The sequence below is a fragment of the Struthio camelus genome, chromosome 3 (genome assembly GCF_040807025.1).
Source record: "Struthio camelus isolate bStrCam1 chromosome 3, bStrCam1.hap1, whole genome shotgun sequence".
Classification (NCBI taxonomy): Eukaryota; Metazoa; Chordata; class Aves; order Struthioniformes; family Struthionidae; genus Struthio; species Struthio camelus.
The window spans coordinates 63,020,029-63,046,478 of NC_090944.1; the positions used below are offsets into that span (position 1 = coordinate 63,020,029).

At 37.9% G+C, this 26,450-nt stretch overlaps 1 protein-coding gene across 1 annotated transcript; it reads right to left on the reverse strand.

Annotated features, from left to right (window-relative positions):
* On the reverse strand, nt 1-25,994 carry HDAC2 (histone deacetylase 2). The gene is made up of 14 exons (XM_068938090.1): nt 25,675-25,994; nt 18,280-18,392; nt 17,631-17,748; nt 16,594-16,668; nt 16,127-16,265; nt 13,482-13,623; nt 9,649-9,741; nt 9,378-9,486; nt 7,822-7,962; nt 5,897-6,005; nt 2,772-2,902; nt 1,634-1,789; nt 595-652; nt 1-386 (listed from the first exon to the last, which is right to left on the reverse strand). Exons 1-14 carry the CDS (start codon nt 25,724-25,726, stop codon nt 356-358), a joined length of 1,467 nt encoding a protein of 488 aa, XP_068794191.1. The 5' UTR covers nt 25,727-25,994; the 3' UTR covers nt 1-355.
* Between the last annotated feature and the right edge of the window lie 456 nt (nt 25,995-26,450).

The window sequence follows — 26,450 nt, forward strand, 5'->3', positions numbered from 1 at the left end:
ATCAAGTACAATTTTTTTTTTAATAAAGATAAAATTACAAAAAAGGTAAAATCAGCTCAGGAAAGGCAAATTACTTTAATAGATCAGTTTAGACATTTAACATAATAACTCACAATCCATTTTTAAATACTATTACAGAAAGCATGGTGAAGAAAGGAATTTCTGCCTCATAATTAGAAAACTCACAATACAACTTGCCAAAAACCAGAACAAAGCCGTTTGAAAATAAATACGATCCATGCCAAATAGTACAAAATGAAATCAGCAGTCTCTCTCAATACGAAAACTTTTCTTCTTTTAGGTATTCTCCAACTCCAGTTGCATGTTCTGCAACTGATGCGAGGCTATCTTTTATTCAAGGATTGCTGAGCTGTTCTGATTTTGCTCTGTTCAAAGGCAAAAAGGAACTGTTAAAGTCATTTTTTAGATTAACCATTGTTCTAAAGATGCACTTTGGAGTTGCTATTATCACACATGTGAAAATGAGAATGATTTAAAGTGACCTGTACAGAAATTAGTATTTATATAATACTTAAGATTAATAAATGCTTTTCAAAGAATTAACATATCCTGTATTAATTAACTAGGATTTACCCTTTGGTGTCTGTCTTTTCACCACTGCTGTCCTTGGATTTATCCTCCTCCTTAACATCTAAAAATAAAAACAACATAGGGCTTGAAATATACAGGAAGATGGAAGAGAAAACTTTAAGGCTTCAGAAGAAAAAACTATGACCGAGTTATTTTGTTGAACATACTCCTAGCCAGTAGAACGTAGGTTTGGAAAAATCATCGGTCACATACTCATCGTTAAACGCATCTGTCCAAGGGAGTGATCTGGGCACAATGCCAAGTGATTCAAACTACCTCAGCACAACTCTCTCTTGACTGGCCATAACCATGGTACATTAATGAGACCTGGGTTTCCTCCAAGTGCTACGTGATAGTATTGTAGTCTTAAGACATAGCCTATTTTTGGAATAGTCCTTGGAGTATACTATCCCCAGAACACTATCCAGCTTCTCTTTCAGACAGAAGCAGAAGTTTCTGTTGTGGAGTCTCCATCCTCGGGGATATTCAAAACCCAACTGGGCAAGGTCCTGGGCACCTAGGATGTAGCTGACCCTGCTTGAGCAGGGTGGTCGGACTAGATGATCTTCAGAGGTGCCTGCCAACCCCAGCTTTTCTGCGATTCTGTGAGAACTAGTTGTTTCACCGCATGAAAACAAACAGGAACAAACTCTTTACGTCTAATGCATCTAAAGCACTCAAGAACAAACTAAGAGACCTATCAGATTTGACAATGTAGATCTAGTCATGGATTCAAATTCCCTCTAACAATCCCTTTTATTCTGGTTTTCACTTGAGCATGCAAATCCTTGACTAAGACTTCAGAGCTAGAGGGAAGTAAGGTTTGTTTAGCATAATAATAAACCTTGGCTGAAAATAATGTTTTAGTATGAATAGTTATACCTTGAAACTGATAAAAAACAAAGGAGATGGTTTAAATAGGATGGGAAAAGACAAATCATCTCAACAGCCAATCAACTGTTAACGTAAAATGCATCTTTCTCCTGGCAGAGCTGAAAGTCGTATTCCTAAAACGTAGGATGAAATCACACCAGAGTCCTACCTGCTTTTTTGTCCTCTGTCTCTTTCTTATCTTCTTCTATTCTGGCTTTCTTTGCTCCTTTCTTATGATCTGCAACATTTCGTCGTCCACCTTCCCCTTCATCTTCAGAATCTGAAAACTCTTCATCACAGGCTATGCGCTTATCAGATGCTCGAACTAGGATTCAGAGTTATGAAATTAACGGAGCATAAAGGCCGGAAAAAAGTCAACTACAATAGGTCTAACAGAAAAGAACTATGAAATTAAGAAACAGTAATGATGTACTTCAATTATTCAATGCTGATGAACTAAATAATGGATAAAAACAGTCTTTAGTGCATTTCAAAATATTCTGGAACTCTCCAGAATGACTTCAGAAAATACCTTTACAGAGACTTGGAAAAAGAGTAACGGGTACTAAATTAATTTCAAACAAGGGAAACTAAGTCATAGGAGGAAAAAGAATTATGGTTTCAACAGTTCAGAAAATGGACACGACATCAAGAAGAAGTTACTCCAATTACTGTCATAATAGGATCCCCTCTAATCACTGTTACGAAAGGTCAAATGAAGCAGGAAGATCTTAGCTATAGCTGAAGAATAACTCATCTTCCATATAAAGGTAATGGTAAAGTTAAGGCTAGTGTTATAAATACAAAAAACCTCTCATGCACATGAGACATATCCTTATATTAGTTAGAAGCAAATAAAATATTTTTTTTTATCTTTGAAAACACAGTATCTAACTCTACATCATTATCTCACTGTACATCACTTTTACATCATGCAGCAACTTCACTTTTTTTTTTTTCTTTTTTTGTTAAAAGGAGTCAAAATCAAAAGCTAAGTCCCATATTCCTTAAGTTACAGTTCATCTGAGACTTCTGGAATATCCATTTTAGATCTGTAATAGCCAGACTGCTTTGTGAGATGTAAGAACACCTCCTCTCTGTACTTCTTCAGACCTTTTTCCACAGGCTCAGATTTGGGCACAGATGCCACTTTAAAAACTGCAAAGCTGTTAACCAGCAGGAAGACCAGGAGCCAAACAAATTATATAATTGTCTATATTTCTCTACTACGACTGTGATTCTGAACAATTACATCTGAAAAAATGTTACTTTGGACATATTCTATTGTTTATAAAGATATTTCTTACTAGAAATGCGTTTGTCTGGATCTTCTCCATCCTCATCTCCACTGTCTTCATGAACAGCATCTTCAGGAATGGCCTGCATCTGGACACCGGGTGCATGAGGTAACATGCGCAAGTTTTCAAATAAGCGTTGTCTGCAAGTAATAGATGAGAAAAGTTATCACCATATGGAAGTAGCATTTCCTTTTATTTTGTATTTAATTTGGAAAACTCTGGATTCAAAGTTAACCTACTTGCGCTTCAATTCAGTTTCATTTTTCTAATTAAATGTCCGAGCAAGCTAAGTCTCTACAGGGTCTACCTTCTTAAACAAATACTTGTTTTCTTTCTATAGGCTGGACAAGACAAGCAGTAAATCCACATCTTCAAGCTTACTCTAAAGAGAATAGTTTTATAAAGCAGAAGCTAGCACTGAAAGACCATAACAAGCAATACAGTATATTATATCAGAAGTCACAAGCAGCTTTTCAAAATCCATAATACTTAAGACGCACTCATTTAGACCAAAAGTAACTTCTGCCGTTTTAGTCTTAATTCAGCAATTTCTCATAATAATAATTTAGAATCTCAGAAAATATTTACAATTTTACATGTGATACAAAAGTACATTTCTACGAATTAAAAAGTTTTCCCAAGGACACAAATAAAACCTAGCTTTGTTATAACCATCCAAGGAGCTCTAAAATCATCAAGATTCTACCTTTAAAGATGATTTAGTCTTTATCAGTACAAATGTATTTAAAAATAAAATATGAAAACAGCCCTTCTATTTTGTGAGTAGAGCATTTTGAAACTGTTCTTCCTGACAGACTGTGATAAATTTCTAAAGACTGCTTTAGTAGTCTTTTACGTTGTTTTGCAGTAGTTTTCAACAGAATCAGACTCAAAGGTCACAATAAAGAGGCTTTTACAAAATACAGGAACAAACATCACTAATCACTAGTCTAATAAACAAAATTCCTGGTTAAGATGTCCAGACGTAGATCACATCATAATCACAGTACAACAGCTTTATGACAAAGGAAAAAAAGATTCCAAATTTTGAAGGCAGCTTACCTAGGCACGTCTTCCTACAAGAAAGGTCTTTAGTTGACAGTAAACAAAGTTTTCCATCCCTAACAGATCATTAGCACCCATGGTGTACTTTAACATTATTTTCCTTTTTTTAATATATATTTCATTCAACTTCAAGCTTTAGTTCTCTGCTGGGTCAGCACATACTGTCCATTGAAGCTGAACCCAGTGACAGTATTACTTTGTTTATACTGGTCTAGAATATCAATTTGGATGACAAACTAGCCTTCCGTGAAAGACAGACGCTTAAAACGTAAAGACTTCCACATTGGACCCTACTTCACTGCTGCACACGAAGCGATCAGTCAGGATATGCTTCTTTAATTGGCTGTTTCAGAGAGAAAAGTAAGAAATTCCCTCCTGTCTAAGCAACCAGATACAACAGACCCCCTGCTCCAAAGCACCATGTGAAGGAAGAAGGTGGTCACTGAATGTCTCTGGGGACTCAAAACTAACATTCCAAGAGAGGTTCAAGTAGACAGAGAAGTGTGGCAGGATGTAGCAGCAGTTGCAATGCTTAGCTTAGCACCCTTCTGTGCAATTTGTAAAGATATATGGCAACTAGGGCTTTTTGGAATCCTTATAGTCTCTGCCTCTACTCAAATCACATGACCGAGCAAAAACTGTTTTGCCAGTCCAGGGAGTCTCCTAAAGCTAGATCTCTGGGAAGGCACATACAACTAACTGAAGAAGGATTCTCAGAAATGACAGGTCATTGCTCTTCCTGTGGATGCTGCGACAAGGATGTGAGATTATTTCTTTGTCAACAGAAAACAAGCCATCTGTGCCCGTAGGTGTGCTAAAGAACAAGCAAGTTTTACAGCCTACTCACACCAAAAAAGCTCAACAATAACTCTGTCGGAGTCAAATGCAGCAGCCTGACAAACGATCAGCTAGAGCACCATATTACTATAGGGAAATATTACAGAATTACATCAACGAAAAAAGGTTGTTTTTTTTTTTTTTTTTACCTTGCACTTCATTAAAAATTAAAAGCCCTTTATTTGATTGTGATTTATATATTGATGCTGTGAATACAAACAACAATCTATAGGCTAACCACTTCAAATATTATTAGTAGTTTTACTGCTCTTGTGAGTTTTGCAATTTGAGAGTTTTTACAGGTTATTGCAGTGGTGGTAAACTTCTACAACCAGTTTCACATCTTTATTCAGCTATTTTTGGTAACCAAAAGAACTTCCATGCACTGTTGACAAACTCAGTAAGGCTTACTGTGCTCCTTCTTTTAAACTCGGAGTAGAGACAAACAACTGGAAAGCAGAGTACTGCAGGTTAGCCACTTATCTTTCACAGAACCAGTTACACATATGCATTACCTCTTCTCTGAGGTAAGATATTAACTTATAATCGAACCTTCACGGTCTGAAGAGAAATAAACTGAATGTGTTTTACTTTAGAAGTGGCACAGGCCAACAATAACAACAAAACAGAAACAAAAACAACCCTCCCGCACCAGTCCATAGCTTGGCAATGAGAAATGACTTGCTGAACCACAATAACTCAATTGCTTGCACATATATCACTATCTTTTCACAGTTTTGGATGCCCCAGCTCACATGTGACTTCTTATTTTTACAGCTGACAAAGAATGATAATCTCTGTTTATGTTTAGACGAGGGAGCTGAGAACTAGAAATCCTAATCATCAGAACACACCAGTTTCTTTCCTGACAGGATAAGCCTTCTACAGAATTAGAACAGGAAACCAAGTAAAATAGATATATCTTGTGATGTTGGAAAAGTTAAAAAAAAAAAAAAAAAAAAAAAGCTGAGTCTCAAATTTTCATACTTATATTAATAGTATTTCATAAGCATATGCTAATGGGACATATGTGCTGCTGTATGGGCAGATATGTTTATACTTCTTCCTTCTCTCAAAAGAGGGGCTTTTAAAGTGATCTCTTTTCCATACTTATTTTTAGTGTTTATCTGAAAGAAAAATGCATATAAGTTCTAAAAACTGGCTCACAATTTAAATTCTGGTGAAATGTCATCCACGTGACCTACTTGTTAGATAAAGCAACGATTACTTACTTGATCTTCTCCATATATTCCGGTGTATTCTGGTTAGTCATATTTGATGGACTAATATGAAGTTTGAAGTCTGGTCCAAAATACTCAAAGTAGTCATTGTACGGCAACTCTATTATCAAAGCACAAAATAGAATTCTGTGACCCAAAAGAGATTTAAAACATTTTGTATACATCAGTATTTATGACAAGACTTTAATTAGAGAGCTATCAGAGTATTCAGCCATCTGAAATATCCAATTAGGCAATAACACTTTTAAGTATTTATTGAACTGTTCAGTGTTTTTCCTCTAAATTATTCAATAAATGAACTTAAATTTGCTGACAAAATGAAAAAAAAAGTCTCCTGAAACCATGCAAGAATACATGCTAGAACAACACAAGTAACAATCTGATAAAATTCCTAAAAATGCTATTTCTGGAGAAGAAGGGGGGGAGGGGAAGGGAGATCAATTAGGATTACTCATAGATGTTTTTAAAGTTAGTCCAGCCTGAAAAGTTTAAGTCAGACATTCAGAATATTCTCTTAGTAAAACATACATGCATTACTCGGTTGAAGATCACAGCTAGGTCTACACTCATGTTAATCCACTATACGGCAGTTCAGTGAAGGGTTACCCCTGCTGCCCATCACCTTCTTGTTTTTGCATTTTCACAGGTAAAAGACCCCTGACTGGAGCATCCAATCCCCAAAATGAAGTAGATAAAAGCCTTCATACCAGGAAGTTTGTGGCACTTTATATATAATATGACCACATCTTTGCAGATAAGGTAACAGAAAACAAAACAGAACCCTTAAGAAATTAAATTACACTGAAATTCACTTCTTACCGAACCCTTTGTTTTGTTTCTTTACAGAAATTTTTACAGAAAAGGAGATTTACTTAGTTGGATATAAATATAATAGCAAATTAATCTATCTTAACATTCAGAATAGCACTATTCTTTCTCTGAACACATTAAAGGAGATAGAGACCCACAGTTGAGAGCAACGTAAAAAAAAAAAAAAAAGAAATTAAAAAAAACAAAAACCACCAACCCACCATACTTGATATATATTGGTTGAATGGGACACTAATGGGGGGAAAAATCGTCCCAAGATGAGGAAATACTACCATCTCTTCAAATGCTTTTGCTGACAAAGAATATATATTATGATATTATGAGGTAGGATGTGAAATAGGCTTCTTGAAAGGTAGTGCCCAAATATCCTTTTGTCACTGACAAGCAGGATTCCACTGCAGTCAGACAGCAACAGCACGAATCCAGCAAGAGATATACAAAAACCAAAAGATTATCAGTAAATGCTACAGTCCGAGATGAAAATCACCAATGACTGATGCAACAAACCAGTCCAAATACCAGTTTTATAGCAAAGCATTCCAAAAATATGGCCAGAAGCATATATGGCCAGAAATAAAAGAGCACAGAATCTTCAAGGATGTTCCTCAGAGAAATCACTTCATTATTCAAATATTTGAAAGAACTTTACTATTACTTGTTTGGCTTTAAGTCTTTAAGAGAGGCTGCATAGCAGAAAGAAGAATGGAAGAGTTGAAGTCAGTATACTTTCAGGGTTATTTGTAGGTCAAAGATACCATGAAGAAATAGTTATGTGAAACGGACACTTGCATACTCACTTGTTTCTTACGATTACCAAGCCTGTGGTACCTGACTTACACAGGTCAGCTCCATGATTTCAAGTAACAACCAAAAACACAGTATAGACATAGTACCGATGGTATTCATATTAAAAACAGTTATGAACAAGGTTCTGTAAATTTTGTATGTTTTGAATTTTCTAAAAAGTGATCCAATCATTTAAAGCTTTTACTAAGGCTTAAATAAAAAACATTTGTTACTAGTTGACTTAAACCCTCCCATGACTATTTCTTAATAGAACTACCAATTTGGGGAACAGTATTTACCATTAGGAATTTCACAATCTAAGGCAACAGCAGTTTCATATGTCCAGCATCGAGCAACATTACGAATAGTATATCCTCCTCCTCCTAACATCAGCAACGGCAAGTTAAAAGTCTTGACAACTTCCACACATTTAGCATGACCTGTTACAAAGAAAAAGACTTGAAAACATATGTAAAATATCTAAGAGGAAAATGTGGTTTCTATATAATGAAAATATTTTCTACATAATGAAATATTTTATCAGTCATATACAGTCATACTTAAAATCAAGGGAGAACTGAATGAATTCAAGTAAAACAGAATCATTTCCCCTTAGAGCTAAGCACCATCTTACAAGAAGTCGAGATCTACAAATAAGAAATGTACAAAATAGATAATCTGTCACATGAGTCAAGAGATTTTGTCCGATAGTCTCCCATAGCAGTAGCTCTGAAATTCTCTTACTGTGTTTAGCTTTTTGTCTTTTTTATAACAGATATCAATATGCAGTAACAAATCTACGGACAGTTTTATCAGTTAAATGCAAAGTGGGAAGAAGCAAAAATAGTTCATCAGTAGTCGATCCTTCCTACTTCCACATTTGAATCTATATTAGAGGTTGCTAAGCCCTGCTTAAGAAGTGAACTGGTGCCAAGATGGCACACAGTCCAGGCAGACACAGCATACTCAAAGACATTTGTAGGAGGCAGAAGCTCTCTTGATAGACCCATAATATGCAAGACAAAAAAAAAAAAAAAAGAGAGAGAGCGAGCTGTATCCTGAAGTAGCCTTGAACCTGAAATAGCTTTGCAAAACAGGAAAAGAACCCTGAAACACCTAACATATATACTATGCTGCATCTTTTTGCCTACAAAACTCTTAAGGGCCTCATAAAAAAAAAAAGCACAAAACTTAACAAAATAATAATAATAATAATAAATCAGAAAAACAAATGATTCAGATGAGTCGATTCATGATTTAACAACAGTTAAACATATATTTAAAAGTTTATTTCTTAAAAAATTCTTATATTGTTTGCTAAATTAACATGTCTTCCCAATTTTGAGAATCATCCCTTTGTGTAGAAATGTGATTAAAAGTAAAATCAATCAACTTCCCTAAAAATTAATAATTATAAATATTAACATAAGGCTCAATATAACAAACACCCGTATAAATTTAACAATGTAATCAGTATTCTCATTTCAGTAATAGCTGTTTATGCCCAACAAGGTGTCTGAGATTTAGTATCTGTGGTCCTACTAAACGATTCATTAGTTTTACTATTTGCCCATCACAGTAAATGCTGCAGTAGGACATTCCAGATTGTGCTTAAAACTATGGAAAGCCTGAGCATAGAAGAAAGTAAGTCAGTTGAGTGGCTATGAAGAACATGGAAAAGCAGACTCCTTAATTTTTTTAGATGACAGAAAGAAAGAAGCAACCTCTGAATTTCTTTTGGCTATCCCGCTACAGCGAACTAAAAAAAAAAGTGATTAATCACAGCAACAATCACGAGGTTTCTCTCAAATAAAAAGTTACAGACAAAAAGTATAAGTGCGTTTTTTCTGCTTACCTTTAACAGTCAGGTTAAAGCATCCCAGCCTGTCACCAGACAAAGAATCCGCTCCACACTGTAATACCACAGCACTAGGCTGGTACATCTCCATTACTTTGGATATAATCTACAATCAATAAAAAATAGCAAGTCATTAATCCAGCCACAAAATGAAAACAGTATCTTTCTGGAGAGTATTAAAGAAAGAAACAAATGGAAAACAAAACAAATCAAACAAAAAAACAAACCAAAAAATCCAATCCATCCACAAACACACACACACACTCACTGGTTTGAAAATCTGTCCGTATGATTCATCATCTATACCATCCCTCATTGGAAAATTGACAGCATAGTATTTGCCTTTTCCAGCACCAATGTCCTGCAAGCAAAGATGACAAATTCAATATTACAAATGTAGACATACATAACAATATCATGGAGAAGAGTCTATAAAAGCTTGTTGAGCTATTCTGTATCATTATTCACGTCCACGAGGCGAAAGGATGGAAAGTACCTTACTTGATTCCCATTCTCCCGTAAAATCATTTTGAAGTATAATTGTAAGCCAACACTAAATTTGCAGAAAGAATATATGATTTTTGAATTCAAAGATTTAAGATAAAACACAATTGATCAGTTTAGCCCAAAAAGTAGGCGAGTGAAAACAAGCAAAAACTGATAAGAGTAAGGCGAGATGCATGTTTTTGATACTGTACAGAAGACTTAGATTTATGAGGGTCTTTAAAATTGTATCCTCCCCTCCAAATACTGGATGAAGAACTGGTTGCAGAAGAAGGGAGAGAAGAAACAATCAAACAGAGGCCACTTTTAGATGCCCTTAGAGAAATTAAGGCTTTTAAAACAGAAAACTGAACTTGCAGATTATTCTCAGTTCCACCAGGTGACAACGCAGGAATCGTAGCAGTCTATCTTACTGGCTTTCCTGGACAACATAGGTATTAAAAGAAAAAAAAAAGATCTTTGCAAAGAAGTGGACTAAATTCAACCTGACTCCTTCCACTTCTGTTTTGATGCCACACCTTCCCACTCTCTCCCTTTGGCTTATCACCAAGTAAGACAAAGAATCTGATCCAATTCACAATGCAGTTGTCTGCCACTAATAAAGGAGCAGTGGGGAAGACCCGATTTATTCAGCTTAGCTTTAACCTACTATTAAATGGCAGCTCTGCAGAAAGGGTACAGTTCAGGCCCAATATCCTTGAAAAAGTACAAGTTCCCAGCAGGATGACCCAGCAATACAAATACTAAACTTCTCGCACTAGCTATTGAAAGAGCCACAGAATAGCCATAGCTTTTCCCCCTTTTTAAACAAAGCCTCTTCAGCAGCAAATGCAACAGCAATTTATCACAAACGTGCAGCAAGCATCTTTCTTTTCTTTCTTTGGGGGGGGGGGGGGGGGAAGAGACAGGCAGGAAAGGAGGGTTGAGCATCCCAGTGCAGCTTGAACATAGTATTAAAGGTTGACATTTTGCTCTTGCAGCAAAGTATTAACATTTCATAAGATTGTAGAATTAGTGACCGTGAAAACTCTTGCTAAACCCACATCTCTGTCTGATTTGGAGCACGACAATAATACAGAATCTCCCACCCTCCCAAACTGAACTATCTGTGCTTTCAGGCACTGGTCGTTCTGAGGTGACAGTGCCTTGTTTTCCAGATGCAAAACCTGTGAAGTCCACCTCAACCTGAAACATAACAAAGCCAAACGTTCACACAATTTTTCATTAAACGGAACACTTCCTCTTGAACTAGAGCTGCTCAGTATATGCTTTTTGTAACTGTTATTTGTACTAGTTCTAAACACTAAAGAAACAGTACAGCATCTGGATAGTTGCCAGTTCTTCAAAGGATTAGATTTGATCACAGAACCTGCGTCTCTGTATCTTCCTCTAGAGTCTCAATTGACCTATGTAGGCATAAATAAGACAAGATAAGTGCTGGCACTCTCCAAGATACACACAAAGTCAAATAACTTACTAAGGACACTGGAAGTGTTCAGACTGCACAATACATTTAGTAGAAAACAGACAAATGCAGCTGAACTAAACAAAATCCGTGAGAATCGAATAAGCTGATGGAGCTGCAATCACAATATTACCAACTGATTTGTTCCTACATCAAGTAAGTAGGATCATAACCTGAATAGCAAACTAGACCAACTACATAAAGAATTACAAAAAGAAGCCTGAGTGGAGCCTTGACAACAACAGAGATTTGGCTGTTAAAGTTGATGTAAATAACCAGGTAGAGCACATCAAGTTTAGCAGAAACAAGCAGCATGACACTGGATTCCAGCATGAACACCAGCTCTTTTTAGAGCATTCGTTCTCCTTTAGTTTAATAATTTAGTTCAGTAGTTTTGTAAGCTTTGGATATAAGAGAAAGCAAACGTTCTTTCTGTGGAAATGCAATAGTCGCAATAAAACCTGCTGATGTCTAAACGCACACAATGTTCATTTCAAAATACTAGCTAGCAGCAAACACAGCAGCTTGGAATAAATGTTACCATGTCTGAGGTACTGTTTGTCACTGACACTATGCAAGAAAAAAAAAAAATCCCAATAACATACAATATCCTTCTATTTATTTCGACTGTGTATCTTTAAATTTCTTTGTCCTGGGTGTGGTGAGGTGAAGAGTCCATAAACTTCCTTGTCAACGGGAAGTTGACTGTTTCTAAAAAGTCAAAATATCCAACTCAAAAAAAAAAAAAAAGTCTAGCTAAATTCAATAACAACTGCTTGTCATTATAAACATCCTGGTCTAATCTCTTGTTTTTTGCTTGAAACAACAGTACCACCTTGTGGCCAGTCAAGTTAAACGACTCGCACATAAAAACAACCCCCAACCCAATTTCTACCTAAATCAATTTAGAAAGGAATTTAGCAAAATCTAGCAAACATAACAACATTCAGCTCAGATAACCAAACTGAAACAAATGCCTAGCACCCCACTGACTTAAAGCTCAACTTTCATTTACTGCAGTATCCTCTGGGTATCAAGAACACACATTTCTGAGAAAATTGATAGAAACAAATATCTACACCTCATATATATATTTAAAGATAGCTGGGAAACAGTAAATTCCTTCCCAACATAATATTTTTGCAGATCTTCAACCTTTTAGAATTCTTTAAAAATATTTTTTCAAAAAATTAAATAATTGTAACGTACGAAGTTGCTAACATGATCAGAGGAGTGACTTATTTTGGGAGTGCCTGTGATCAAAGAGATTACATGTCAGGGTTTGAAGCTAAGAACATATTACTCTTAACACTTGAAATAGCCTTTAAATTTGTGAAGTGGGACAATTTCCTGTTCTATTGGACTAAAAATTTAACATGAGGAATGACTAACTTACTTAAAATAAATATGAAGAGCCAGGAAAATTGGTTTCCATTCTCAGCTTTGCCAGATATTCTATGACATCTTGAAGGGTAATTCTTCACAGCTCATTGTTCCCTATCTCAAGTTAGCTACACAGTTTAGTACATAATCATCTGGGGGGGGGGGGGGGGGGCACACTGAAATCCTTCAGGAGGGAGCATCATGAAAATGCAAATCATTAACATTACAATATAAGAAATATTCCAAGAAGGGTAAACTGTATTAGTAGGTAGATATAAAACAATGCATTCAAGTTGTAAGTGAATCTTTGTGATCACTAAATCTCTAGCACATAAACTTATTCCAAGATTTGAAATAAATCACATTATCCCCAAATATCTACTTTCCACCATCTGTGCAGAGCTGAAATGGAGTCAGGACTGTCATTACATAGTATATCATTCTAGAGAAATTTCCAAAATCTGAGTGAACTAAATTATTTTTTTGTTTGAATTAAACTTTCAGATAATCTAACCAGAAGGTAGGGGGCTGATTAAACTCATGTAGAATTAATAACTTACTTTCAATGTCCAGTATTTTTCCTAAGGTTTCTCAAATCTACCACTCTAGATTAACACATCATTTTCTGAAAATTTACTGGGATATATTATTACTGGATATAACTAGCGTAACAAGCACTAAAACAACACCTGCAAGGCAGACAATAAGAGGGAATTTATTACCTAATGAAATTTCACATTTAATCTTACCCTAAGGTCCCCTGTGCCTGGAAAATATTCACCGTACTTATGGAATGATACTGTCATAACACGATCTGTGGTATAAAACGCTTCTTCAACACCGTCACCATGATGGATATCAATATCAATGTATAGCACTCTTTGGTGATATCTAAAAAGAAAAATCACATAAGAGAAATCACCATCATCTTCTGTGTTCCTAATATGCTGACACCTAACAAGAAGAAAACGTAACAGAAAGAAGCAGAATGTCAGATAACAATAATTTAGATAATTTTGGTTAAAGGTCCCATATTCTCAATACAGTTTGGATAATGGAGAAAAATAAATGTATCTTCAAAATCAAATAATTTAAATACTTAACGTATTCAATACTTAATCTAGTTGTTTCACTGACTAATAGCTGTATCTTGTTTTTCTGCTCACGGCACTTTCTGTTCTTCAGATCTGCTGAACTCTGCCCCTTCACAGGGCATTTCTTTCACAGAATCACAGAATCGTTTAGGTTGGAAGGGACCTCTGGAGATCATCTAGTCCAACCTCCCTGTTCAACCAGGGTCACCTAGAGCATATTGCCCAGGATCACATCCAGACGGCTTTTGAATATCTCCAGCGAAGGAGACTCCACCACCTCTCTGGGCAACCTGTTCCAATGCTCTGTCACCCTCACAGTGAAGAAGTTTTTTCTCAGGTTCAGATGGAACTTCCTGTGGTTCAGTTTCTTTCTGCCTCCTCAATAATTACTGACACCTTCTACACTAAGACACCTCTTAAGATGCATGCTTCTCCAGAATTTTTCAAGTATCATAGTGCCAGTAGCAAGCATAACCATATTCCATAAGCCCACAAAGAACTACCACCTTAATACCTAATTTTGCAACGAGTTTACAAGTTGCAGAGATAAAGAAAGAAAGATACCATATTCTTATTTTCAAGTGCACTACATTTTCCAATAGCATGAAATTATTATGCTACTGCTAAATATTTTCTTAAATACTACCAGTTTCAGATAACTTTCTGTTCGAGAGGTATCAAAAAAGTGGTAGTTTGAAATTGCAGAGAACTGGGAACAAGAGTATGTATCTCTTACATCCTATGCTGTTAGGCAAAGGATGAAGTCACATTTTCATCATGTTGTTACATAATACTGTAGAATACGAAGTCTGAGCAGCCATAAATTTCAGGTGTGCTGCTAAGTCTTTTCTCTTGACTAGGCACTCAGCAGGTTTCTGATGGTTACATAATTTGGAGCTATTTGCACATTTCCCTCCTTCACCCACACACAGCTCACAAAATTCAAGACTGGATCACACAAAATCATATTGCTTTGGTTAGACTGCAGAGATGTACCCTGATTATACTCAGCAGATTAAATGGGATGTTTCAATATTATCATATCCATGTCCTTATCAACATTTTCTATCTTTAAAAATCACTTCCAGATTAGAGATGTTTTCCTCTCTCATCAACAAAGACTGAGGTATTTCATTCAAAAACAATCAAATACCTAGTCTTTCTTGCAAATAAATAAATAAATAAATAAAGCTAATGTATGTGTTTTTAGAATGTAAGTCCCTTAAACAGTACAAGTACTATTCATGACTTGAAATTTTTCTGAGGCAGTACTGCTTGAAGTTAATTTTATAGTTACTTCTCATTACTTCTCCCCCCCCGCCCTTTTTTTTTTTTTTTTTTTTTAAAACTTTGCAGGAACAACAGCACATCTTATTTTGTTATAACCTACGTTATTCATACAACAATCCAGAGAAACTCAATGGATCATCTTCCCTAAATATTCCTATCTTCTGAGCCACTGCTACTAAACAAAAGAGGAAGCAAACTGGCTTAATGAGACAAACAAATGGGTGTATAGTTGAGAGCAGTAATAGTACCCTTAATTAGAAAAGTGGGAGCATATGAAGTTTGCATATATATGCTCATAATTTTTAAATTTTTAATTGATAGAATACATTCTAATGTTTAGCCAATCTCACATGGAGATTTGACTAAAACAGAACTCGTAAAATTTTCAATTTCACCTTGCAGTATACATTAAGCTTAAAAACATAATGACTGTCCTCAGGAGTCAAACCAGTGATCCCTCTAACCCAGAATTCTGTTCCCGGTAAACACCACAAGATGCCGTTTGCAGAAAGCACGCAAACCTGTCTACTTTCTGAAGTTTTTACCCTTGTGCTCTCCCATCTTCTACAATTACCGCATCAGGAGTTTCACGGGGTGTATCTCTGCTTCATCCTTTCAATATCCATTAATGGAACTCTTAGTCCATGACTGCATCTAATCTCTTCTTTGAACCTGTTCTTGCTGTCTGCCTCCCTTAGCCTCTTGTAGTAAGAAGACCCAGCAGTTTACAGCCCTCTATGTAAAGAAATGCTTAAAAAAAAAAAACTATCACTTTTTCAAACCTATCTCCTCTTAGTTATCTTTCCATCTTACCTCTACTTTAGTTTAGGCTTCTTGCTGGTGCCAAACTTGGCAGAGTTTGGGGTATTATTAACTGGTACTTTAAAATTAAGCATGGGCTATGAAAACTTTGAAATAAGTACTTAATTACAATTCATATCTTCAAACATTTAAACACCCCAGCTTCACACTTTCTATACTTTTTCATCTTATTACCATTATAAACTTACTTCAGTAACTCAAGGATAGCAAGCACAATATCATTGACATAACAGAAACCAGATGCCTCTGACTTCTTGGCATGATGAAGTCCTCCAGCCCAATTAACAGCCATGTCAGTCTGTTGCCTGTTTAATTTTACCGCCCCAGCTGTAAAAAAGATAACATGCACAAACGAATTGAAAGAAAATGCAGTTAGAAACCTCTGAAAGCCTTTAAATTTATAACAGGAAGTCGTGTCTTATATTATTTTAAAGGATGAAAACTCCCACTTGATCAAAGAGTTGATCTCTTATGAGTTGTGAGATACTTACCAATATCTGGTATTTAGAAGTCTGTAACTGATGAGCTTCATGTTTTTTTTAATAAAAAAAAATCCCAGTATTTGCTTCACTTTTAAATACCACCACCAAAGTTTTGAGTTGCTGACATAAACATAATAAAGCTACAAAACATCTGGCAGACAACCTATACTTACCAACAGAGCCTCCAGTTGACAGCTGACAAAACTCAAACAGGCCATCAAACACAGGACAATCTTCTCCAACATTAACTGTGAAAGAAAGGTATGACTTCTCAAAAGCACCATTCCAATAGTACTACTATGTATATGGATAACTCATACAGATAAGTAACTAATTTAGTATTTTCATTACTTTTTTTCAGGCTAAATTTCAAATGCTGAAACTAACGCAAACATGCCTACACGGCTAATAACAGAACTCAATTGCTAGTGAAAGCTTTATCATCTACAAAGACCTCAAAATATATGTACATTTTTAAAGTTTCCACAGGAAGCCTTGTTTCCTCATTAACACAGAGTTAACTAGATGATTTTTAAATTTCAGAAGAAGCGCTGACTAACACGCGTTAAGAAACGCGTAGCTGCTTAGGAAAATAGTTTGTTCAGAATAAGGCATCAAAGAAGATAGAATAGTGCATTTTAAATGTATATAATAGCTGTTAAACTATATTACTAATAGTACTTTGAAACTATTTCCATTATTTTTTTAATTTTAGGAAAAGTGAATAGTGAATAACGTACTGTCTTCTCCTATCTTTCTCCAACAGGAATGAGTAAACTCCATTTCTCATCTTGAGCACATTTTCACAAACTGACTTTTTTGTTCTTCAAAAAGGCTTTCTCTTTTTGAAAAAAAGATTTTGCATTGTAAAAGATTTCCAAGACATTTTTGCAAAGAGCTCACAACTTAAGTTTAATCTGGTGCACTAAGTCTAGAACGAGCATTATTTCATCTCCAACGTACACCCTCTGAAAAGGGGATGAAAATCCTTCTATAAGCCTAAAGAGTACTTCTGCCAATATGGCTGCTTTTAATGGAAAAGCTCACAGGTCAGTGTAGCTAAAGAAAGGCACAAGTAACTCTTGCTCCAATCCAACATCATAATTACTCCACTGTTCGTACCTTTACACTGGTGAATATTTAATTTTAACCAATGTTAACCATCAAAGAATATGTACAAATGTAGATTTAGTCTAAGATGGACACTTACATCTCTGCATCTGCTTGCTGTACTCAGACATGTTGTCAGGCCTTATTGATCGGAGAAATTTGATGTATTCATCACTATGGTACTTGGTCATTTCTTCAGCAGTAGCTTTGTGAGGTCGCTGATAACAAGAGCCAGTTATAAAAATAATCAGACTGGTGCTGCTGCAAAAACAGCTAACAGTGGGCTAAAACAGATATAGAAGTCAAAAGAAAACTAATCTTCTTCAAAGGGGGAACAATCAAACCACTACTAGTGCTGTTTTGCATAAAGCAAGGGCTACCTTCTTGTTAATAGAAAACAGGCTAAACTTTTTCTGCAGTTATCATGTTTTCCTCACTCCTCCTTATCACAAATATACTCGTTTAAAGTCTTTATTAGGGCTCTACCTCACTTCAAGGTATGGACAACAATCCATAGCTCTCATTAGTTACAAAATACTGTTTCACTTTTAAGTAAGAGAGTTCTGAAAAGATATTAAATTCTAAACGGAGGAAGGAAGGGAAAGAAAAAAGTAGAGGCTGTATTTCTTAATGCTATGCAAGCATTTTCCATTTCCACCCACATTTCTCCACTTATTTGTCTGAGAATACTTGAAGCTTTTAAAAATGATGTAGAATGTTTCAGTGGTCATTCCATTGTTTATACTCACATAAATTTCCATTTTTCTGTACAAGCCATAATTTAGCAGCAAGTTGTGGGTCATTCGGATCCTATGAGGTTTCATTGGATGCCCTTGTCCATAGTAATAGTTCCCAATATCACCTGTAAATATTATACAAATGAATAGCTACTCCTATTATGAAACAACTTCTCATCGCTATTACAAAGAATTATCCCCAGAAGCCTACCAAGTAGGTATGGTGAATCCAGAAAGAGCTAATTGGCTATCATCTATCTCAAAAAGGCCACAAGGAAAAGCAAGCTGTACATCAGAAGCAGAGGGGATAAAGAGGCCAAAGGTGAGAATTTTAATTCACAAGCAGAGAGCAGTGGAGGAGCAGAGAGGCCTACAAGCAGTGGTTTCAGATGAAGAGTGAAGAAAATAGCAGATCGGAATCGAAGGATACAGTAACAGGAAACAAAACTGGAACGAAGCAGGGAGCAGAAACTATCGATGACATAGCTGTTCCATTATACCACAGAGGTTGTGGTAAAACCTGCTGTTTCGTAAGAGCTGATTTTAATAAAATGCCATCCTCAATCTGCCCTTAACTACTAATCCTAGCAGTTACACTCCAGAAGGCCCCTTCAGATTCACTGCTGTAACCACTTGCACAAACATTCTTTAGCCACCTGCTGTTAAGCATACACATTACTTTACCGAGCCTTGTAATCCATCTTATTACACACACTATCGTGATAAAACTGACACTGATCTTCAAGGAAAAAAATGGCTATTATCTTGGGCTAGTTTTTCCCCAACTCCGATACTGTTAGAAGACACCTGCCTCTACTTTGATTACTGACGTTCCCAAAATATAAAATCATTTTAAATGAAATGAGAGGTCCACACGTTTCTGGAAGTATAAAGAAGCCTAGAAAGTATTCTCAGTTGTCAATGAGTTTCTATTTGAGAATTCTAAAATTAGTCTTTGCTATCATCACTCTTTTCTTTTCAATCAACTTTCCTGACAGGATTAATGAACTTTGTTTCATTTGTGTTATTACAACCTTATACTATTTTGCAAATTTTGTTAGTCAAAGGTAAGAAGGAGCAATGCTGCAGAACAGCTTTACTTTCACCTCTGCACATGAGCTCTAACTCCAGGAGGAGGAGGGAAGAAGCCAGGCTGCAGTAGCATCACCAACTACCAAGAAAAGCAAGCAGCATTACAGTGGGATTCGATGCCTCAGAGCATTCCAAAATCCAAATTTCAATCTGTGAAGTGACAGGGAGAGTGGCACTTGGGAAAGCAGATATAACCTAACATAACAGGAAATAAAGATATCTAAAAAAATTAAATGCTCATCACCTAGCTCTTAGCTATTCCGCCACAAAGTCGGGGCGGGGGGGGGGGGGGGAATCAAGTTTTGGTATTGCTTTATTACATTAAGAACTTTGGAGAACTTGGAGCTTCTTTTAACTTAGGCATTTAGAGGGAAGTTTAGCACTTAATGTTAATAATTAAGTCTTGGAGTCTTGCAGATATTTATTTCAACATTGATGAATCCTGCATTTTTGTCACATTCAGGTTAAAAGCAAAAGGATCAAGGGAATACAACCGCCCTGCTCCCCTCCCCCCCCCCCACAGCCCCACTCGGCAAAATTTTCTTCCAAAAACTTCATAAAACAGTACCTTCCACATTTAGTGTTTAAGAAATAACTTTCATAATTCTTGAAAAAAATGACTGGGAGATGAAAATTAACCATTTAGTAGCCCTACTTTGTTTTATGAAATTACTGTTAAGCCCCAGATTGACAAGGCATCAAGCTAATGTCTTTAAAAATTAAAAAGTTTAGGTTGTTAAGTAGTGCCTTTCAAACAAATAATGCTTCTGAGGTGCCTTCATTCCAAAATGCATTTTTGATGTTTAGGCTTAACAACAAAGTCTATGTATTTCCATGAATTTTTTAAAAAATACATAATTTCAGTATCAACCACTACACCATGCAGTCGTTATCACTGACATTTTACCCAAAATGTTAATAATAAAGAAACAGAAAATTAGAAATGATTTTCTATCTTGAAAAAACAGATTTGTTATTTGCCCTTATGTCAAAAAAAAAAAAAAGAAAAAAAATCTGCTCTTAACAGGCTTCCCAAGAATATTTGCAACATTTCCTTTAAATCAATCAAACATATCCAAAATACATTAAAAATAAAAATCATTTACATTATATCACAGACTGCAGAGTACCTAATCGCAACACTAAGTTTATATTAAAATAAAACAAAAATCATCAATAGATTTAACATATTGTTTAACTTCCATAATTTCTACCAGAAACGAGAACTTCTTTTAAAAGAATAGACAGTTTGGTTAAATTAATGGGAGCTTATTAATCAAATAAGATAAATATTGGGTGGGTGAGTAGCTGGCAGGAGCATATTGTTTTTTCCCCTATTAGAAGTCAACTGTAATGACTAACAACAAATATCAATACTATACACTTTAATGACTGGTAATATCATTTGCATCTCTCAGGCCTTAGTATCACTAGCATTAGCTTCAAAGTGTTCACATTTGTGGACAAATAGCCCATTAAGTTTCAAGGGACAGTTGTGATGTGTGTGTGGAGGAGCAGGCTGGAGGGGAAAGGCATGCAAGAAGTTCCTCTTTCTTCATTAGCCCCTTGATTTCCAGTTAATATCACAATACAAGGGGGACCCATCTCAGAGATGCCATCCTGCAGCAAAGGCAGAGGCATGCCCAGGAGTCTGTCTCTCTCCTTTACCCCGTGAGGGAGAAGGTGCCCTTCCTAGTACAACCACTTCTTCATCCTTACAGCCTTACCCCAGTACTTTGGAGGAAAAAAGCAAAAAAGTAAAAAGAGTATCTAGAGCCTGCACTCACACGTGTGCTTGCGCAGGGGGTGTGTGTGGGGCGGGGAGCGGAAGGGACACCTGCCCCACTGCCAGAGCTAAAAAGATCTCTGGTTATTAATGGATTAACTCCAGCTAGACAGTGTGTACATATCAGAAATGGGTACAGCAAGGCCAAGTGCGCAAGTATTGTGGTTATCATGAGAGCGCTGACAATTCTGGTATAAGTACCAGGGTAAAATCATACCAAAGTGTTACGAGCATACCTCGCGTCACTCACCAGTGTGAGTGCACATGGGAAATACAAAAGAAAAGAGCGTAACTGAAACAGGAAGAGGAGGGAACAAATGCAAAAAGTAGTATAAGCAAAAAGCAGGCAAATCTATTAATCTTAACAATAGGACTTCAAAGATCAAAATTTACTATTTTATACCAGTGAAAATATTTCTTAATGGGGACCATTTAGCTGATAACAGCATAATCTCTGAGAAGTTGGGAATCCTTAACTAAAACAAGACAAAGCAAGTTTCTGTTCAACTCTTGAGCTAATTTACTGCCCCACACTGATCACAATGCGTTGTAAAACATTATACCAACAAATGACCAGAACGACAAGTCACATTAACTTGTTATGCATACTGTCATCTATGGATACAAACACAACAACAACAACAAAAAGAGACATTTATTACTTCCCTATTGTAAATTCTATTCAGGGCAGCTATTCTTCTAAACTCTGAAGGGAGTTATCTAGTATTAGCAAGTACTAATAAAAATAAATCCACACGATTCTTTTCTTGAAGAGAAGTGCTAGATGCTTGCTTCTCTTTCAGAGAATTCATCAAGATCTGTGGACGTTCAATATCCTAAAACACAGAAAAATACAAGAAGGTATACATGTTTGAAGAAACTTCAGCTACATGTTGACAGACACAAGACAGACTAACAAAAGTAGCTTTTTCCCAGAAAAGCATGTCAGAATCTCTCTCTTCATTAAGACTTACATAGAAACAAAAACATCTTTACATTAACTGATCGCAAAACAAGTCTTGTACTTGTAGGGTCTGAGCAAAGATGTGTGATATGATGTTAAGTATCATTTTTATTTTTCATTTTTAACTTTGGCACATATAAAATAAACTGCATGTAACTGCAGAAACTGAACTAGAACGGAAACCACACAAAAAGGAAAAAATTTAATAGTGGTACTTACATTTGGATTGACTTCTGCAATACTAATGGATGAATTCATTTAAAACATTCAGTCTAGGAAAAGGTCATCATTGTCTGATCAGCCCACCAAAAAGCTCTCTAAATAGGCCTAATTCGACTGCACGGGGCTCAGAGGGCTTGGAGGGGCAGTTTTGTTTTTAAAATTAAGTAGGCTATTGAAAATTAGCAAAGTTCTGACACTTGAGTCCTGAGCGGGAAGTTGACACCACTGCAACATTTGGAAGTCACTACACAAAGTATGAACAAATTTCTATGAAATACTCTTCGGTTATTAAGTTTACACTGCAGATAAACCGTACTTAAACTAGAAGTACTTAAAGAGCGTCTGAACACACTAGAGCACTACCCTATTAATACAGGTTTAGTCTCGTCTTTATGGATGGAACCAACCACGTTCTGACGCAGATCTCTTGAAATTTTTATGAAGGTAGAGCCTTTTGAACACGCACATTAAATTATGCAAGATACAAGTAATCTAAACAATACTGCTTAGTGCACTGACACTGAATATACTCATTAACTGTAACCACACTAGTTACTGCACAATCCTATAAAACTGTGCTTTGCAGTACAGGAATATAGACTTGGAAAGAACTTCAGGGTCCTGTCCTCGTAACTACAGGCAAGTGTACAACAGATGCCTCTTTTGGAAGGGTCCACAGAACTACCTGAATCACATACTGGGAGACCATAGGAACAAACTGAAGACACATGGTAAGAGGCTAAAATAAAAGCTTCAATATCCTTTCACATCTAGCACAGTTCTTTGCAGTGGGAGCAACACACATCCCTAAGAGATGACCATACATATAAAGATGATCAGAAACATTTATTCAAAAGCTCTTAAATGAGAGAACTAAAATATCTTAACGTGCATGTCTTTAGTTCTTCTCATTGTATATTGGCTCAAGTTTAAATAAAATCCCTTACTGGAAAGCGATCACCAACAACAGAAATTCTGCAAAGTGGATGTGGGTGACCAATCTATTACAAACTAAAGAAAGGGAAATCAAGTTCCTTCTACCGTAAGTTTATTGGTTCTGAGTACAAAGCAAAGGCTATGAAAACTGTTAATAATCAGCAAATGTTAACTGCAGTACACACGGAGAAGACCTGATAAGTGATTAGCCAATTTGAACAACTAACTTTAGATGACAACCACTCTGAGTTACCACAAAAAGCACATAAGGCAATTTATTGCCTCTCACATTAAACATATATATACTTTCAGTACTTTTCAATACTTCTTGCTGAATCCTTTTGAAGAAACAGGGTGAAAGTCTGCACCAAGGGACAGCTATGACAAAAAAGAAAATGGTCATTTATTTCAATTATGACATTCTTAGACATACACCACCATGATCTAAAAGTACAAAGATACAAATTGTACATTTGTTTTTGGGTTATTTAAGGCTTTAAACACTCCCCGCACTTTGATTCAAGACTTTGCTGGTAGAACACAACAGAAAGTACTCAAGATTATCACATGAGCCACAAATTAGCAGTAGAAACATTTACCAGAGGTATTAGGTCTAAACTTCTTTCTAATAACTATCTCCAAGTGAACACTGTAGAAAGAAATACAACTATTGGCTTTGTCAGGAAATAAAAAAGGCATTATAAACATTCCAATGCTGTTAATTTCTCTGTTACAGAGCAAGCATTTTCTAAATCATTCTTACTACAGATATTCCTTTCCCTAGCTTATTAGTGACTGCTTTTATTGTAGTCTACTGCAAGGTATTAATTACAACTCGCAAGGTATTAATTACAACTACTTAGAAGTCACCATTGTCCTGCCACCTCAAAACTTCTCCCTTCCCCACTTTCTCTTGCCTCTTCACTAGTGTAGTTTTATGGCTGTTTAGGGTCTCAGTTAACAGAGGTTGACACTAGCGCCGAGTATCAAAATCAAGGCATCACCGCAAAACTGGAGATACAGCTATCTAGTGAACTACAATTACCTGACATTAAAAAAAATGTATATTGATAAAAAACAAACATGCAATCATTTGCAGGGAGAAAGCTTGCAAACTATCAATGTAATCTTTCTTTCAATAATGCAAAAAAGCAAGCCCTCTTCCCTGGCACAAGTAAGATCCCAGCTTCACCAAAATTCTCCCTAACTGGGGCCTCCTTTCCCCTTTAGGCTGAACAAAGAACGAGAGCTAGCAACAAAGAGAAGGGGGCGGCAACAACCACTCTGCCTCCTTTAGTGTAGTTAAAAAAAAGAAAAAGAAGAAAAAAAAAACTAGACAGGCCCCACAAGATCTGCCATTTCTGAACAGCGGCAGATTTGCTACAGCAACAGACACCTTTGATATCTTGCTTGGTTTAGCCATTCTTCTCCGTTTCCCAAACGATGAAAACACATCACAAGCAAAGCAGCCTCAACCTCTGTTTCCTGACTACTGCACACACAACTTAAGGGATTCCCATGACAGGAGGAAATCTTAAAAATGAAATTGGTAACTAATCTGACCAGTTTACCCTCCCAGTACCAAAAATAAAACCAAACCCAAGCCCTGGAAAAAAAAAAAAATAGAAAAGTTTTCTCTGTTGTGGCCAGAAAGAACCACAAGCAAGTTGCTGCAAATACCAGAAACTAAAGCGTGAGCTTTATGTACTTCTTAGATGTGACTGACAAGGCAAATCACAAGTCACTACATTCTCACCAGGCGAGTGCACAAACTTAAGAAGGCCTACAAAAAAATCCAGTTTCCCCATTACTAAACATACATGCGACTTCGGTGTTTTGCTAGAGCAGAGGTTCATGAAAGCCAAATTTACACTCTTCATGCATGTCCTGGGGGGAGGGGGGTTGGGAAGAATACGCCTGTCCCCTCCACAGACAGAAAGCCTCTATACAAACTGGACGAAAGGCCTCAGCTGCAAGGATCACCAGGTGCCGAACCTACACATGGCCTAGACTTTTGGCAGGGGAGGAGCCAGACACGGCAGCGACTCCAACGTCTTCACGGATAGCGGATGGAGGAGAGTGTATCAACTTTTTTTTCTTTTTCTTTTTTTTTTTTGGGGGGGGGGGGAGGGAAGCGGTAACAATAAACACAGCATTCTCCGCCGGGCCCCCGGCTCCGCCGCAAGCCGGGCAGCCTCCCCACCAGCACCCTGTGCGGCTCCAGGTCGCCTTTCCCCGCGCCGCTCCGGCCCTGCAGGTGGATGGCGGCGGGGACCGGCCGGCGCTGCGCACCGCGGTGCCCACGGGGCACCTCGACCGGGCGGTGGGGGGGGGGGGGGGGAGGAGGGAGGAGGCCGCCCCCGGCGGCGGTTAGAGGGGCTTCCCCCACCCGCACTCCCGCGCTCACCGTCATAGTAGTAGCAGACTTTCTTCTTGCCGCCGCCCTGACTGTACGCCATGGGGCCGCCGCGCCGGGGCTGAGCCGGGGGAAGGGGGAGGGCGCGGGAGGCCGAGGCAAGCGCCGAGCCGGCGGGGAAGGGAGGGAGGGGGCGGGCGGAGGCGGACGCGACAGAGCGGGAACGCGCGACGCCGGGGCACAGGCAGCGCGAGCGGACGCGACCAAGGGGTGGGGAGGCGCGGCAACACGGGCGCGCCCAATCCGCGGGCCCCGGGGGAGGGCAAGAGAAAGGTAGGCGGAGAGGGCGGGCGCAAGTGAGCGTGGGCTCTCCTCTACTCATCCCTACGGCTGTCACTCAATCATGTAGGCCGGAACGCAGTAGCAGGCACCGGTGAGCCCTCACAAGCGAGACGTTCGAGGCGGCGCCTGGCATGCGCACCCCTACGCCAGCCCCGTGCAGTGGTACGGTCCGCCGGCTCGAAGGAGGGAGACGGCGCATGCGCGGGGTGACGCCCCCTCTTCAGCGCCGCCTGCGCTGTGCATCGCATGGCGACGCGGGAGCGGGGTCGGGGCGGGAGACCTCACTGCCCGTGCCCGAAAAAAAGCGGGCTGCTCCTCGCCTCAGCGCGGGAATAGGTTACTCCAACTCCCCTCAGGCCACCCCCCCCCCCACCCGGGGCAGTGGGGCAGGGTCCCGCCCGGGCCTGCCCCGAGCGCGCGCGGCCCCCCTCCCCCCCCCCCGGCCGTTACGGGCGCGCTGCCGGCCCCTGCCTCAGGGCCCTTCT